This window comes from Schistocerca serialis, chromosome 1, assembly GCF_023864345.2.
Source record: "Schistocerca serialis cubense isolate TAMUIC-IGC-003099 chromosome 1, iqSchSeri2.2, whole genome shotgun sequence".
Taxonomy (NCBI): Eukaryota; Metazoa; Arthropoda; class Insecta; order Orthoptera; family Acrididae; genus Schistocerca; species Schistocerca serialis.
Genome location: NC_064638.1, coordinates 263,024,225 through 263,037,351, shown reverse-complemented (window position 1 = coordinate 263,037,351; position 13,127 = coordinate 263,024,225). Strand labels below are relative to the sequence as shown.

Below are 13,127 nucleotides of genomic sequence, written 5' to 3'. Positions count from 1 at the left end.
CTGCACATCATAGCTCTTACTAAAACACTTTTTTTTGTGGGGACGGGGGGCTTCATTTCCTAAAGTGCCGGGACACTCCGCGCCGCTATATAAAACCTTTACCGTTCGAAGGATTAATAAGTTTTAATCAGGGTGTATACGATCCGGGAAAAACCTGCGAATTTTTTCATCCGGGAGAAAACCGGGAAAAACCCGGGAATTGTAAAGAATTCCAGGAATTTTTCATTGTTTTAGTTTTCAGTTAAATTTTTGTGATTTTGACTGGTAAGAACCAATACTCTAACAAAGGATATTACTGTACCCCGCTATTGCAGAATAATGCTGCAGCAACAAAACGTGAGCGGGGGAAAGGAAATGCGCAACAACAAAACACAGTGCTCATACAAGCGTCTGCCAACAGCAAAGTGTGTCAAAGGCTTTAGCAAGACTACAATGCATCATAACAACAAATTGCCTCCGATAAGTGTGATGTGACAACCTGTTCAAATTAGATTCGTTTGAGCAGTTGCGGGCGGGCACTTGCACATGCGCAGTTGAGTCGCGTATGAGTTATACCTTCTTTCGCTTCTGGTTACAGAACTATTGCTGGGCGCCACTACTTAATATCGCACTAGTTCGGAAATATAGTAAATCTGGCGCTGAGCCCAGAGCAGTCTGAGTTGTGGTGGGGAGATGGGTTGTCTCCAAGTGACCTGTGTTCACGTTCAGTGATTTTGTTGTTTCCTCTTCGTTTATTGCTCTCACGTTAAATGATTGTTGTTGTTGTTGTTGTTGTTGTTGTGGTCTTCAGTCCGGAGACTGGTTTGATGCAGCTCTCCATGCTACTCTATCCTGTGCAAGCTTCTTCATCTCCCAGTACCTACTGCAGCCTACATCCTTCTGAATATGCTTAGTGTATTCATCTCTTGGTCTACCTCTTCGATTTTTACCCTCCACACTGCCCTCTAATTCTAAATTGGTGATCCCTCGATGTCTCAACACATGTCCTACCAACCGATCCCTTCTTTTAGTCAAGTTGTGCCACAAGCACCTCTTTTCCCTAATTCTATTCAATACCTCCTCATTAGTTATGTGATCTACCCATCTAATCTTCAGCATTCTTCTGTAGCACCACATTTCGAAAGCTTCTATTCTCTTCTTGTCCAAACTATTTATCGTCCACATTTCACTTCCATACATGGCTACACTCCATACAAATACTTTCAGAAACAACTTCCTGACACTTAAATCTATACTCAATGTTAACAAATTTTTCTTCTTCAGAAACGCTTTCCTTGCCATTGCCAGTCTACATTTTATATCCTCTCTACTTTGACCATCATCAGTTATTTTGCTCCCCAAATAGCAAAACTCCTTTACCACTTTAAGTGTCTCATTTCCTAATCTAATTCCCTCAGCATCGCCCGACTTAATTCGACTACATTCCATTATCCTCGTTTTGCTTATGTTGATGTTCATCTTATACCCTCCTTTCAAGACACTGTCCATTCCGTTCAACTGCTCTTCCAAGTCCTTTGCTGTCTCTGACAGAATTACAATGTCATCGGCGAATCTCAACGTTTTTATTTCTTCTCCATGGATTTTAATACCTACTCCAAACTTTTCCTTTGTTTCCTTTACTGCTTGCTCAATATACAGATTGAATAACATCGAGGATAGGCTACAACCTTGTCTCACTCCCTTCCCAACCACTGCTTCCCTTTCATACCCCTCAACTATTATAACTGCCATCTGTTTTCTGTACAAATTGTAAATAGCCTTTCGCTCCCTGTATTTTACCCCTGCCACCTTCAGAATTTGAAAAAGAGTATTCCAGTCAACGTTGTCAAAAGCTTTCTCTAAGTCTACAAATGCTAGAAACGTAGGTTTGCCTTTCCTTAATCTTTCTTCTAAGATAAGTCGTAGGGTCAGTATTGCTTCACATGTTCCAACTTTTCTACGGAATCCAAACTTATCGTCCCCGAGGTCGGCTTCTATCAGTTTTTCCATTCGTGTGTAAAGAATTCACGTTATACATCTTGCTCACCAGATGCTAGAGTTCTGTCAGGACTGGCTCTCCCAAGGCTGTCAGTTGTTCTAATGGAATGTTGTCTACTCCGGGGGCCTTGTTTCGACTCAGGTCTTTCAGTGCTCTGTCAAACTCTTCACGCAGTATCATATCTCCCATTTCATCTTCATCTACATCCTCTTCCATTTCCATAATATTGTCTTCAAGTACATCGCCCTTGTATAGACCCTCTATATACTCCTTCCACCTTTCTGCTTTCCCTTCTTTGCTTAGAACTGGGTTTCCATCTGAGCTCTTGATATTCATGCAAGTGGTTCTCTTTTCTCCAAAGGTCTCTTTAATTTTCCTGTAGGCAGTATCTATCTTACCCCTAGTGAGGTAAGCCTCTACATCCTTACATTTGTCCTCTAGCCATCCCTGCTTAGCCATTTTGCACTTCCTGTCGATCTCATTTTTGAGACGTTTGTATTCCTTTTTGCCTGCTTCATTTACTACATTTTTATATTTTCTCCTTTCATCATTTAAATTCAATATGTCTTCTGTTGCCCAAGGGTTTCTACTAGCCCCTGTCTTTTTACCTACTTGATCCTCTGCTGCCTTCACTATTTCATCCCTCAAAGCTACCCATTCTTCTTCTACTGTATTTCTTTCCCCCATTCCTGTCAATTGTTCCCTTATGCTCTCCCTGAAACCCTGTACAACCTCTGGTTCTTTCAGTTTATCCAGGTCCCATATCCTTAAATTCCCACCTTTTTGCAGTTTCTTCAGGTTTAATCTACAGTTCATAACCAATAGATTGTGGTCAGAGTCCACATCTGCCCCTTGAAATGTCTTACAATTTAAAACCTGGTTCCTAAATCTCTGTCTTACCATTGTATAATCTGTCTGATATCTTCTAGTATCTCCAGGGTTCTTCCATGTATACAACCTTCTTTCATGATTCTTGAACCAAGTGTTAGCTGTGATTAAGTTATGCTCTGCGCAAAATTCTACCAGGCGGCTTCCTCTTTCATTTCTTAGCCCCAATCCATATTCACCTACTATGTTTCCTTCTCTCCCTTTTCCTACTGTTGAATTCCAGTCGCCCATGACTATTAAATTTTCGTCTCCCTTCACTACCTGAATAATTTCTTTTATCTAATCATACATTTCATCAATTTCTTCGTCATCTGCAGAGCTAGTCGGCATATAAACTTGTACTACTGTAGTAGGCGTGGGCTTCGTGTCTATCTTGGTCACTATAATATGTTCACTATGCTGTTTGTAGTAGCTTACCCGCACTCCTATTTTTTAATTCATTATTAAACCTACTCCTGCATCACTCTTATTTGATTTTGTATTTATAACCCTGTATTCACCTAATCAGAAGTCTTGTTCCTCTTGCCACCGAACTTTGCTAATTCCCACTATAGCTACCTTTAACCTACCCATTTCCCTTTTTAAATTTTCTAACCTGCCTGCCCGATTAAGGGATCTGACATTCCACGCTCCAATCCGTAGAACGCCAGTTTTCTTTCTCTTGATAACGACGTCCTCCTGAGTAGTCCCCACCCGGAGATCCGAATGGGGGACTATTTTACCTCCGGAATATTTTACCCAAGAGGACACCATCATCATTTAATCATACAGTAAAGCTGCATGCCCTCAGGAAAAATTACGGGTGTAGTTTTCCCTTGCTTTCAGCCGTTCGCAGTACCAGAACAGCAAGGCCATTTTGGTTAGTGTTACAAGGCCAGATCAGTCAATCATCCAGACTGTTGCTCCTGCAACTACTGAAAAGGCTGCTGCCCCTCTTCAGGAACCACACTTTTGTCTGGCCTCTCAACAGATACCCCCTCCGTTGTGGTTGCACCTACGGTATGGCTATCTGTATCGTTGAGGCACGCAAGCCTCCCCCATCAACGGCACGGTCCATGGTTCATGGAGGGGAGGCAATGATTAAATGATAACAAACAAATTTTTGCGGCCGGGAGTTATCTAATGAATTAAAATACGTTCGCGTAATTACGGAAGTCTAAAATATGTTATTAGTTTCAGAGTTTATTTCCACCTTCCTGACAGTCAAGCATTAATCGCCTTGCAGAACAATGAAGTTATTTTTGTCGGTTTGCTAAAGAGATTTGGGTTTCATTAATCTTTTCTGCTTTATTTCAAACGAAGTGTTTAATTTCACACTATTGGCTAGTTTCAACTGTTCGCTGCATTTCAAGTGCACGTATGGCATTATGCCATAATAAAGAACCAAACATGAGTTAATACAGCACTGATACTCCAAGAAAATTTACATAGGAATCTGGACATATGAATGTTCATTTTAAGCTGAATTATGCATTTTAGTATGGTTCACGAAATTGTGATGCTCTTTAAGTATCCTCTGATGTCTTGTTTCTTTTATGACATAATGTAAGATCTTTTAATGTTTTACATGTACGAACATGTGGGCTTCCTGCGTCATCGTAGCTGCGTAAGCACGGTGACATCTATTATCTGGCGCTGTCTTCCAATTGCTGAAACGAACCTATTTCTAACAGGTCGCAGGAAATATTGCAAATGGTGGTTTGAAAAGCGTTACATTCAAACCAAATTTCCTTTTACGCAAGATGAACTATGTACGATGAATTTCTTAAATCACAAAGCGTTTGACTCTCATTTAAAAATCAACTCTTCGAAGACGACTATTTGGAAGAATTTCGAGCCCAGAAGATCAGAGATTTACGCCGTTATTAAAAATTTTACTGGCGCGTTTGTGTGATGTATCTTAAAGTGTAACACGCACAAAAAAGATCAACATTATATGTGGAAGCTTAGCTTCTCTTCCAGCTTATTAATCTTCTAGACCAATATTATATGTGAATGCTATGTATATTAATTTAAACCATTAACTTTTCTTATTTGTGTGTTCATGCAACTTAAAGAGTGATCTTGCTATTGGCTGACTACATCACGTGTCCTATTCTGTCATCAGCTGGCGAGATCACGTGACATGAGCTATGACTGGCTTACAAAAGTGCATCGCAATATTGATTTTAATGCTTCGGAAAGTGACATGCTGTGTTTGGTGGAATTCAAATTTATACCTTCGTAATATGGAAATATTCAGTGTACATGTTGCTGCACATCAAAGGCCTTTCAAAACGTGTTCCCCCTCCCCCCCTGAGTTTCGTTTTCGAAAGTGCCGGGAAATTCTACTTCGATATATAAAACCATAAACATTCAAAGGATTGATGACTCTTAGAGTGGCGAGGAAGAGTATACTGTTACTTAATGCGGAAAAAGTGTATTTTCACCCAGGAGAAAGTGTATTTTCAACCAGGAAATCCGGGAAAAATCCCCGAATTTTTTTTCCTTGTCCACGTATACACCCTGTTAATGTCCTGAGGAAAAGTATACTGTCACCTAACACAGAAAAAGTGTATTTTTAACAAAGAAATCCGGAGAAGATCCATAAATTTTTTTTCTTTGTCTGCATATACACCCTTTTACTTGTTTGAAAGCCTTTTTGCTATGCTTATCTGCATCTCAACATCTCCGCTTATGCTGAGTAGCAATCCATCCTTTTCATAATGTCATTATTCCAGCCAGGATTTTCCATTATTCTAAATTTACGCCTTTTGATAACACTAAGAGAAATAAAGTAAAGAAAAATTAAATGGCTTACATTTATTTTAGAACCATTTTGTTTTCTACCTTTTTGCTTCCTAACCCTCTAGTCTGCAGTATCACTATTTTTAATCATTGTTGTTGTCGTCGTCATACTAATAGCACAACTGTGAAATTGTATCTTTGTTATCACAAGCATTTAGCTGTTTCTTTCGAATATGTTGCTATTTCTGATGTTCTTGTTATTGTGGGACCTGAGAACACAGCTGTTTTTTCCAAATACCAATCGGATTTTGCTCCTGCACTGACGTGAGAATGTTAAAATGTCCCTTGCTTCCAAATATATCGCCTGCCTGGCGCTTTCTCGTTGGCTGTGTAGAACCAGTTGAGACGTCCCCTTTCATTCGCATCATACATCTTGGTGAGCGTCATCAACATTGGAGCAAGAAACACGTTAGTACACCACTGGCACCTATCTAGACTTTTACCATCACCTGCAAAAATGAACACTGTTGTTGAGTATGGGTCCAATTTTAAAGTCAGTTTAATTCCAACTACAAGTGGATTTAGGCAAAGAGCAGTTTAAATGTGGTAGATGATCATAAAAAGTCGAAGTACGTGGTATAGATTCCCTTGGTTGGCAACACAACAAAGTTTGCTACTTGCTTACCACTCTGTGCCATGTCACCATCTCAGCCAAGCTTGTGTCACTGTTCCCCTCCCAACTCTTCTGTAGCGTTGAGCTTGAGCAGCTGCAGTAACTGAAAGAGTGCAATTACAGTTCAGTCATATTGCTGAACTTTCACTTGTCCCGCAATTTAGTAACATCTGTTTATACTATCTCCATGATGGGTGTTGCTGCTGAAATCTGTTCTCACGATAACTGTTAGTCAGTCTAATATGATTTATTTCCTTTTTTAGACATTTCATTCTGGATTAATTTTCCTTCTTGTTTCAGCTGAATGGCACCCTCATGTTCAATAGATGATTAAAAACTGGTAATGTTTTTATCCGGTATTCTGATATGTGAACAGCGACCAAATTTCTCATTTGCAATGCACTTAGTAAATCATTACAGTCTCTCATTATCAAATAAAATGTTAGTCTGGGTTCTGAATCAACTAATGTTTTTTGAAGGACAACATTTCTGGTTTTGACTGTTACCTTTAATTACAAAGTGGTGTTAATACTTTTATACAATATCCATACATGTACAAGAATGTTTATTGTAAATCTGTTCAAATACAACAAAAGATTTTTATTTTTTCACCAAATGCAGCAGAAGTTTGTAAGATGATAGAATCTAATGCTATTTTGTCCTGTTTTTCACGAAACCAACAAATCTGAATCATATCAATAGACTGGTTCATAGTTTCTCATGTACCTCTGAGCTAGTGCCACACGAGTCAGTGTCACATGACTCTTCGAGCAACGTCAGTGCTGCATCAAGCAGTTTGGTGTATCAGGAAATATATAGCTTGTCTGAACATGAGTATCACCAACCAAGCCCTGCCCTTATGAATTCTCCGAAATAAATCTGCACACAACTTCGGTAGCCAAAGATTCATTTCTAAATATAAGACTACCCCTGTGTACTCTACTAAAGCTAAACTCTGCCCGAATAGGCTATGAAGGGCTAATGGTACTGACCAGCCGCCGTGTCATCGTCAGCCCACAGACGTCACTGGATGTGGATGGAGGGGGCGTGTGGTCAGCACACTGCTCTCCCATCCATATGCTAGTTTACGAGACTGGAATCACTACTTCTCAATCGAGTAGCTCTTCAGTTTGTCTCACAAGGGCTGAGTGTATCCTGCTTGCTAACAGTGCTCGGCAGGCTGGATTGTCACCCATACAAGTGTTAGCCCAGCCCAACCGTGCTTAACTTCGGTGATCTGATAGGAACTAGTGTTACCACTGCGGCAAGGCTGTTGGCCATGTCCTCTGCTAGACAACATAAAATTGTTGACCTTAGCAGCAAGCAGCAAAAGTTTAATCTGTCAATATAAGATGACCCTGTATGATGAATTTGGGAAAAAATCTCTTCTTATAATAGGGCAAATACAGTACATAGGGCAACACCAATGGTCACAGATTTGTTCGACCCATTGGAGAGTGTCGCAGGGATGCTGAAGAAACTGAACTGCCATACTCTTGAAGATAAGACATAAACTATCTACATCAACATCTTCACCAATACTGCACAAACCACCGTGAAGCGCGTGGTAGAGAGTACATCCCATTGTACCAGTTATTAGGGTTTCTTTCCGTTCCACTCGTGTACGGAGCATGGGAAGAATGAATGCCTGTGTGCATGCTGTAATTATTGTAATCTTGACCACACAATCCCTATGCAAGTGATAAGTAGGGGGCTGTAGTACATTCCTAGAGTTATCATTTAAAGCCGGTTCTTGAAATTTTTATGTGATCATTCCATTTCATATCCCTACAAAGTGTTATACCTAGGTATTTGTAAGAGTTGGCTAACTGATGTTATAGCCATAGAATGCAATGGTTTTGTTTCCCCCTTTGTGTGTGTGTGTGTGTGTGTGTGTGTGTGTGTGTGTGTGTGTGTGAAGTGCACGGTTTTACATTTCTCAACACTTACAAGAAGTCACCAATCTTATACAGTACTTCATTATGGATACTTGCATCACCTGCAAAAAGTCTGAGGTTACTATTAATATTGTCCACTAGGTTATTAATACACAACATAAACAGCAAGGGTTCCAACACGCTTCCCTGGGACACATCTGAAGTTACTTCTACATCTGACGATGACTGTCCATCCATAACATGCTGCATCCTCCCTATCAAAAAGTTCTCAATCCAGTCACAAATTTCACTTGATACCCTATATGATCATACATCTGACAAGAAAAATAGGTGTGGTGCTGAGTCAAACACTTTCTGGAAATCAAGAAATACTACATCTTCCTGACTGTCTTGATCCAAAGCTTTCAGTACGATGTGTGAGGAAAGTGCGAGTTGTGTTTCACATGGTCGATGTATTCAGAATTCATGTTGGTTGGCGTGGCAGAGGTCATTTTGTTCAAGATACCTCATTATGCTTGACCTCAGAATGTGTTCTAAGAATGTGCAACAGATGGGTGTCAAGGATACTGGGTTATAGTTTTGTGGATCGCTTCTACTACCCTCCTGGTTACTGATTTAGGTTTTCCGTGATTTCCCTAAATCGCTTGAGGCAAATGCCGAGATGGTTCCTTTGAAAGGGCACGCCGATTTCCTTCCCCATCCTTCTCTCACCCGAGCTTGCACTCCGTCTCTAATGACCTCGTTGTCGACGGGACGTTAAACACTAATCTCCTCCTCCTCCTCCTCCTCCTCCTCCACCTCCTCCTCTACTACCCTCCTTGCAAACAGGTGTGACCTGTACCTTTTTTCCAATTATTGGGCATGGTTTTTTGTTTGAGAGATCTATGATAGATTGTAATTAGAAGAGGAGCTAACTCAGCTGCAGTTCAGTATGGAATCTTATAAGGATTCGATTGGGCCCTGTAGCTTTGTTCAGTTTTAACGTTTTTAGCTGTTCCTTGACACCACTGACATTAATACTGATTTCACTGATCTTTTCAAGGATACAAGGATTAAATTGGGGCAATTATCCCATGTTTTTGTGTGTATACGGACATTTGAAAACAGAGTTGAGGATTTCAGCTTTTGCTTTGCTATGCTCAATTTTTGTTCCTGTCTCATTCACTAGGGACTGGATACTAGCTTTGGTGCCACTAACAGCCTTTACATATGATCAGAATTTGAGTCTTGGGGAAGATTATTTGACAATATTCTGCTACGGTAGCCATTGATGGCTTCATGCATTGCTCTTTTGACAGCCAAATGTGTTTAATTCAACATCTCTCTATCTGTATCCGTATGCTTTGTTTTGCATCTATTATGCAGCAATCTCTGTTTCTTCAGAAGTTTCTTTACAGTGACTGTGCACCATGGGGGGACCCTCCTATTATGAACTCTTCTACTAGGTACATATTTATCCAGTGCATGATCAACTATTCTTTTAAGCTTGAACCACAGTTCCTCTGCATGCTGCTGCCCTGTGCTGAAAATTTCAAGTTCCTCATTAGATATGACACTACTGCTTTTTTTAGTTTACTTAACATATATATCTTTCTGCTTTTTTAGTTGTCCTTTGTACTTTGGTAATCATTGTTGCCACATCATAGTCACTGATGTGGACATGCTCTATGAGGTCAGATATGTTTGTTGCCATTAGATCCAATATATTTCCATCATGAGTGGGGTTCTGAAGTATAAGGTGTTTCACAGGATGTCTAACACGCCCACCACAGATAATACTGTAATTTTTCCAGTCCTGACAAAGCGTACTTACAAAGTCTCAAGAACTGGCTTTAACTGATGATTGTAGGAATGTACTACAACCCTCTAACTATTGCTCACGTTGGGATTATGAGAATTAGAATGAGATTAGATTAATTACAGCACACACACACACACACACACACACACACACACACACACACACACACACACACACAGGTGTTTAAACAATCATTCTTCTTGTACTCAATACATTAATGGAACGGGAAGAAGTCCTAATAACTGGCACATTGCGAAATACCTTCTGCCATACATTTCACAGGGGTTTGCAGATGTAGATGTAGTGAAAGATCCCAGTCTCACCTGTTCCACACCTCTGCAATTTCACATTTCCTTTTTCTTCTGAAGATGTAACTGAAATTTTTTTATGTTTGTATCTAATTACAAATGCTGGTCTGTCAGTTGTACTCAACTTGTTTGGATGACGATTAAAAAGTCACTCTTTTTGTTCCTCATATTTTCTTCATTCTTCCATACAAATGTTACTAGACATTCAACTATCTCTTGACAGTACAAATATAAATAAAACACTTCAGTATTCTGTTCTACATTGAGTCACACATTGGCTGTAATAATAATAATAATAATAATAATAATAAGCATTGAGAGGCAAAAAGTGATCATCACAGTCCTGACGATCATCTTACTACTGCTTTGTTTAAATCCAGATAGTTAACTGGGCTATTAATACAGCATTAAAGACTCCTACAGATGAAGACCATGCCAGTTTGAAGAATATTATACTCTTCTGTTGCGCATTATGGGAAACTATCATAAATATTATGTCTCCATCCTACTAACTTTTAATTATATTTAATGATAGTATATTATATTTCACTCTCCTGTAATTTTAGTTTTTTAGAAATCAGATTAATAATTTTAGAATCCTACCATATAATTTTAAAAACACTGATCCATTATATTCTTGCTGCACACAGATTTGAATGATAGGTAGTTACATACCTAAATTTTGTTTATTATAGATCAGAGGACTACAAGATGGTTGACTCTAATCCTGAAGCAGAAGATAACAAGGAGAATGTTGAAATTAAGGAAGAAGAAGTAACAGGTGGGTTGACTCTGGACATGTGTATTTTAAGAAGTGATTTCTGTCATGTTGTGACACACAAGAACGTTTTAGTTAAAATGAGTCTTGTGTTCTAATTTTTGTATTTTGTATCAAGAATGGATTGCAGAAAGAGTTCACCTGTGCTTCTATCACTTCCATGATGATGTAGCAGCTCCTGCTGAGATTGCAGAGGATTTGAAGTGCCAAAATCACTGATGAAAACAAAGCATTACACCTGCCATTCATCCACTTTTGACTTAATCTGTTTGCAGGCAGGAATACGATGTCTACTATAGAGTTTTCCTGTGCACATATATCCGTCATCATTTCAGGAAATGCCCAAAAATGTGACAGTTGTTATTTTACAGTCTGTTCTGATTTGTCACTTTCCACACCATCCTATCAAATCATATGCTTTCGCTCCACCATTAGTGATTCTCCAGTCTTATTATAATGATTAGAAACTTTCAAAGCCTTCTTTCTCTCATTGTTTGTCAGACTCTGCAAAAGGCATGCATTTGTTTGAAAAATTGTACACTCTAGTAACATTAACACACATTAATTAGCCACCACCAGTTTTTCATTCTCAAATGTCTTCTGTTCTTTTCGAATGTAGTATATGCTTGAAGGTGCTCTTTATGCGTGCTACATAGTATGGAAGTAAGATAATTTTATTTGTTGTTTGGTTCCAGTCTTTTGTACAGACACTTTTGCCTTCAGAAATTATATTTGTTTTAGTGGACATCACTGAAGTGCCTACGAAGTGTGTGTCATCTGTACGCCAAGTGCGTGTTGTAGCACAAGTCCAGTTCATTGATTTTGAGGGCCGCTCAGATGGTGAAAGTTTGCAAAAAATCTTGGGCCAATTGAAACCACGTCGATTAATCCTTGTGCGAGGAAACACAGAAGGAGTACAGATGCTACAAAATGCATGTAGACATTGGGGAGCAGCTCGTGTATTTGCACCTCAACGTGGAGAAATTGTTGATGCCACAACAGAGACACACATATATCAGGTGAGTTATAACTTTATAGAGTAGAGTTTAAATACCAGTTATAGTTATCCTGCACTTTGATGGCAGTGAAAATGTACAATAGCACTGTAGGACTACTGGTTAAGTCCACCTGCATCACATGATTGGATGGTATTTCTTCCCAGTTCGTTGTCACAAGTAAAGAATATACAACACTTTCATTCTGCAGATTTCTGCATGCCATGGTGTGTTTTTTGTTGATACTCTTGTATGTGTCGGATATCAGATAATGCCTCAAACTAAGTTATCGGCTCAACTGTATCAGTTTTTCTATAACCCTGGTAGTTGGTGTGTTTCTTTGTTTGATTTGTGAGTAGTTGTTTGGTAGCTATCCTGTGTTACTGTATTCACAGTAAAGACACTTCAACCTTCAAAATTTTAGCAATACACAAAGGAATTCCAGACCTTGGCTGCGAGTGCCCATTGATCGAAATCAGTCGGAAATTTGAAAATTTGAGCTGGACCGGGATTCAAACCCTGATCTCCTGCTTGCTAGACAGATTCTCATACCACTGAGCCATCTGGACATCAATCATTGCACTGCATGGACTACCCTAACATACCTCCGATCGGACTCAAATTCTCAGCTTACCAACATACTACATATGTAGTGTCCCTTGCCCATTATACATTATGCTCATCACTCACGGCATTTCGCTGATTCCCATAAGAGTTTGAGCTTGTGTGCATATGCACTGAAGAGGTCATTTACTGCCCTCCTGGAAAGTTCTCACTCTCAAATTATTTACAGGACTGAGAGCTAGCTGAAACCCGAAGTGGAAAGTTCTGAGATATTCAGCAAGCCATGGAATGTATATCAGAAAGATGGATGAGAAGCCGTAGGATGGGTGTGTTCATTGCAGTTGACAAAAATATTATCTGTATTAAGGTCGAAACTGAGTGTGTCAATGAAATTACGTGGTTGCATATAGCAGATCTATGTGAAACCAAGTTAATTGTTGGATTTTTACTGGCCACCTGATTCTGCTGTGTTGGTTTTAGAGTCATTCAGAGAAAGTCTATAATCAGTAGCAGGTAA

The 13,127-nt window shown here is 39.4% G+C and overlaps 1 protein-coding gene across 2 annotated transcripts in view; it reads left to right on the top strand.

Annotated features, from left to right (window-relative positions):
- Nucleotides 1-13,127, top strand: part of LOC126467465 (probable cleavage and polyadenylation specificity factor subunit 2) — a 188,982-nt gene that overhangs the window by 149,689 nt on the left and 26,166 nt on the right. For both annotated transcript variants that reach the window (XM_050096465.1, XM_050096464.1), the window contains exons 11-12: nt 10,969-11,054; nt 11,793-12,070. In XM_050096465.1, the coding sequence (XP_049952422.1) occupies nt 10,969-11,054; nt 11,793-12,070 (364 nt within the window). The remainder of the gene's footprint in view (nt 1-10,968; nt 11,055-11,792; nt 12,071-13,127) is intronic.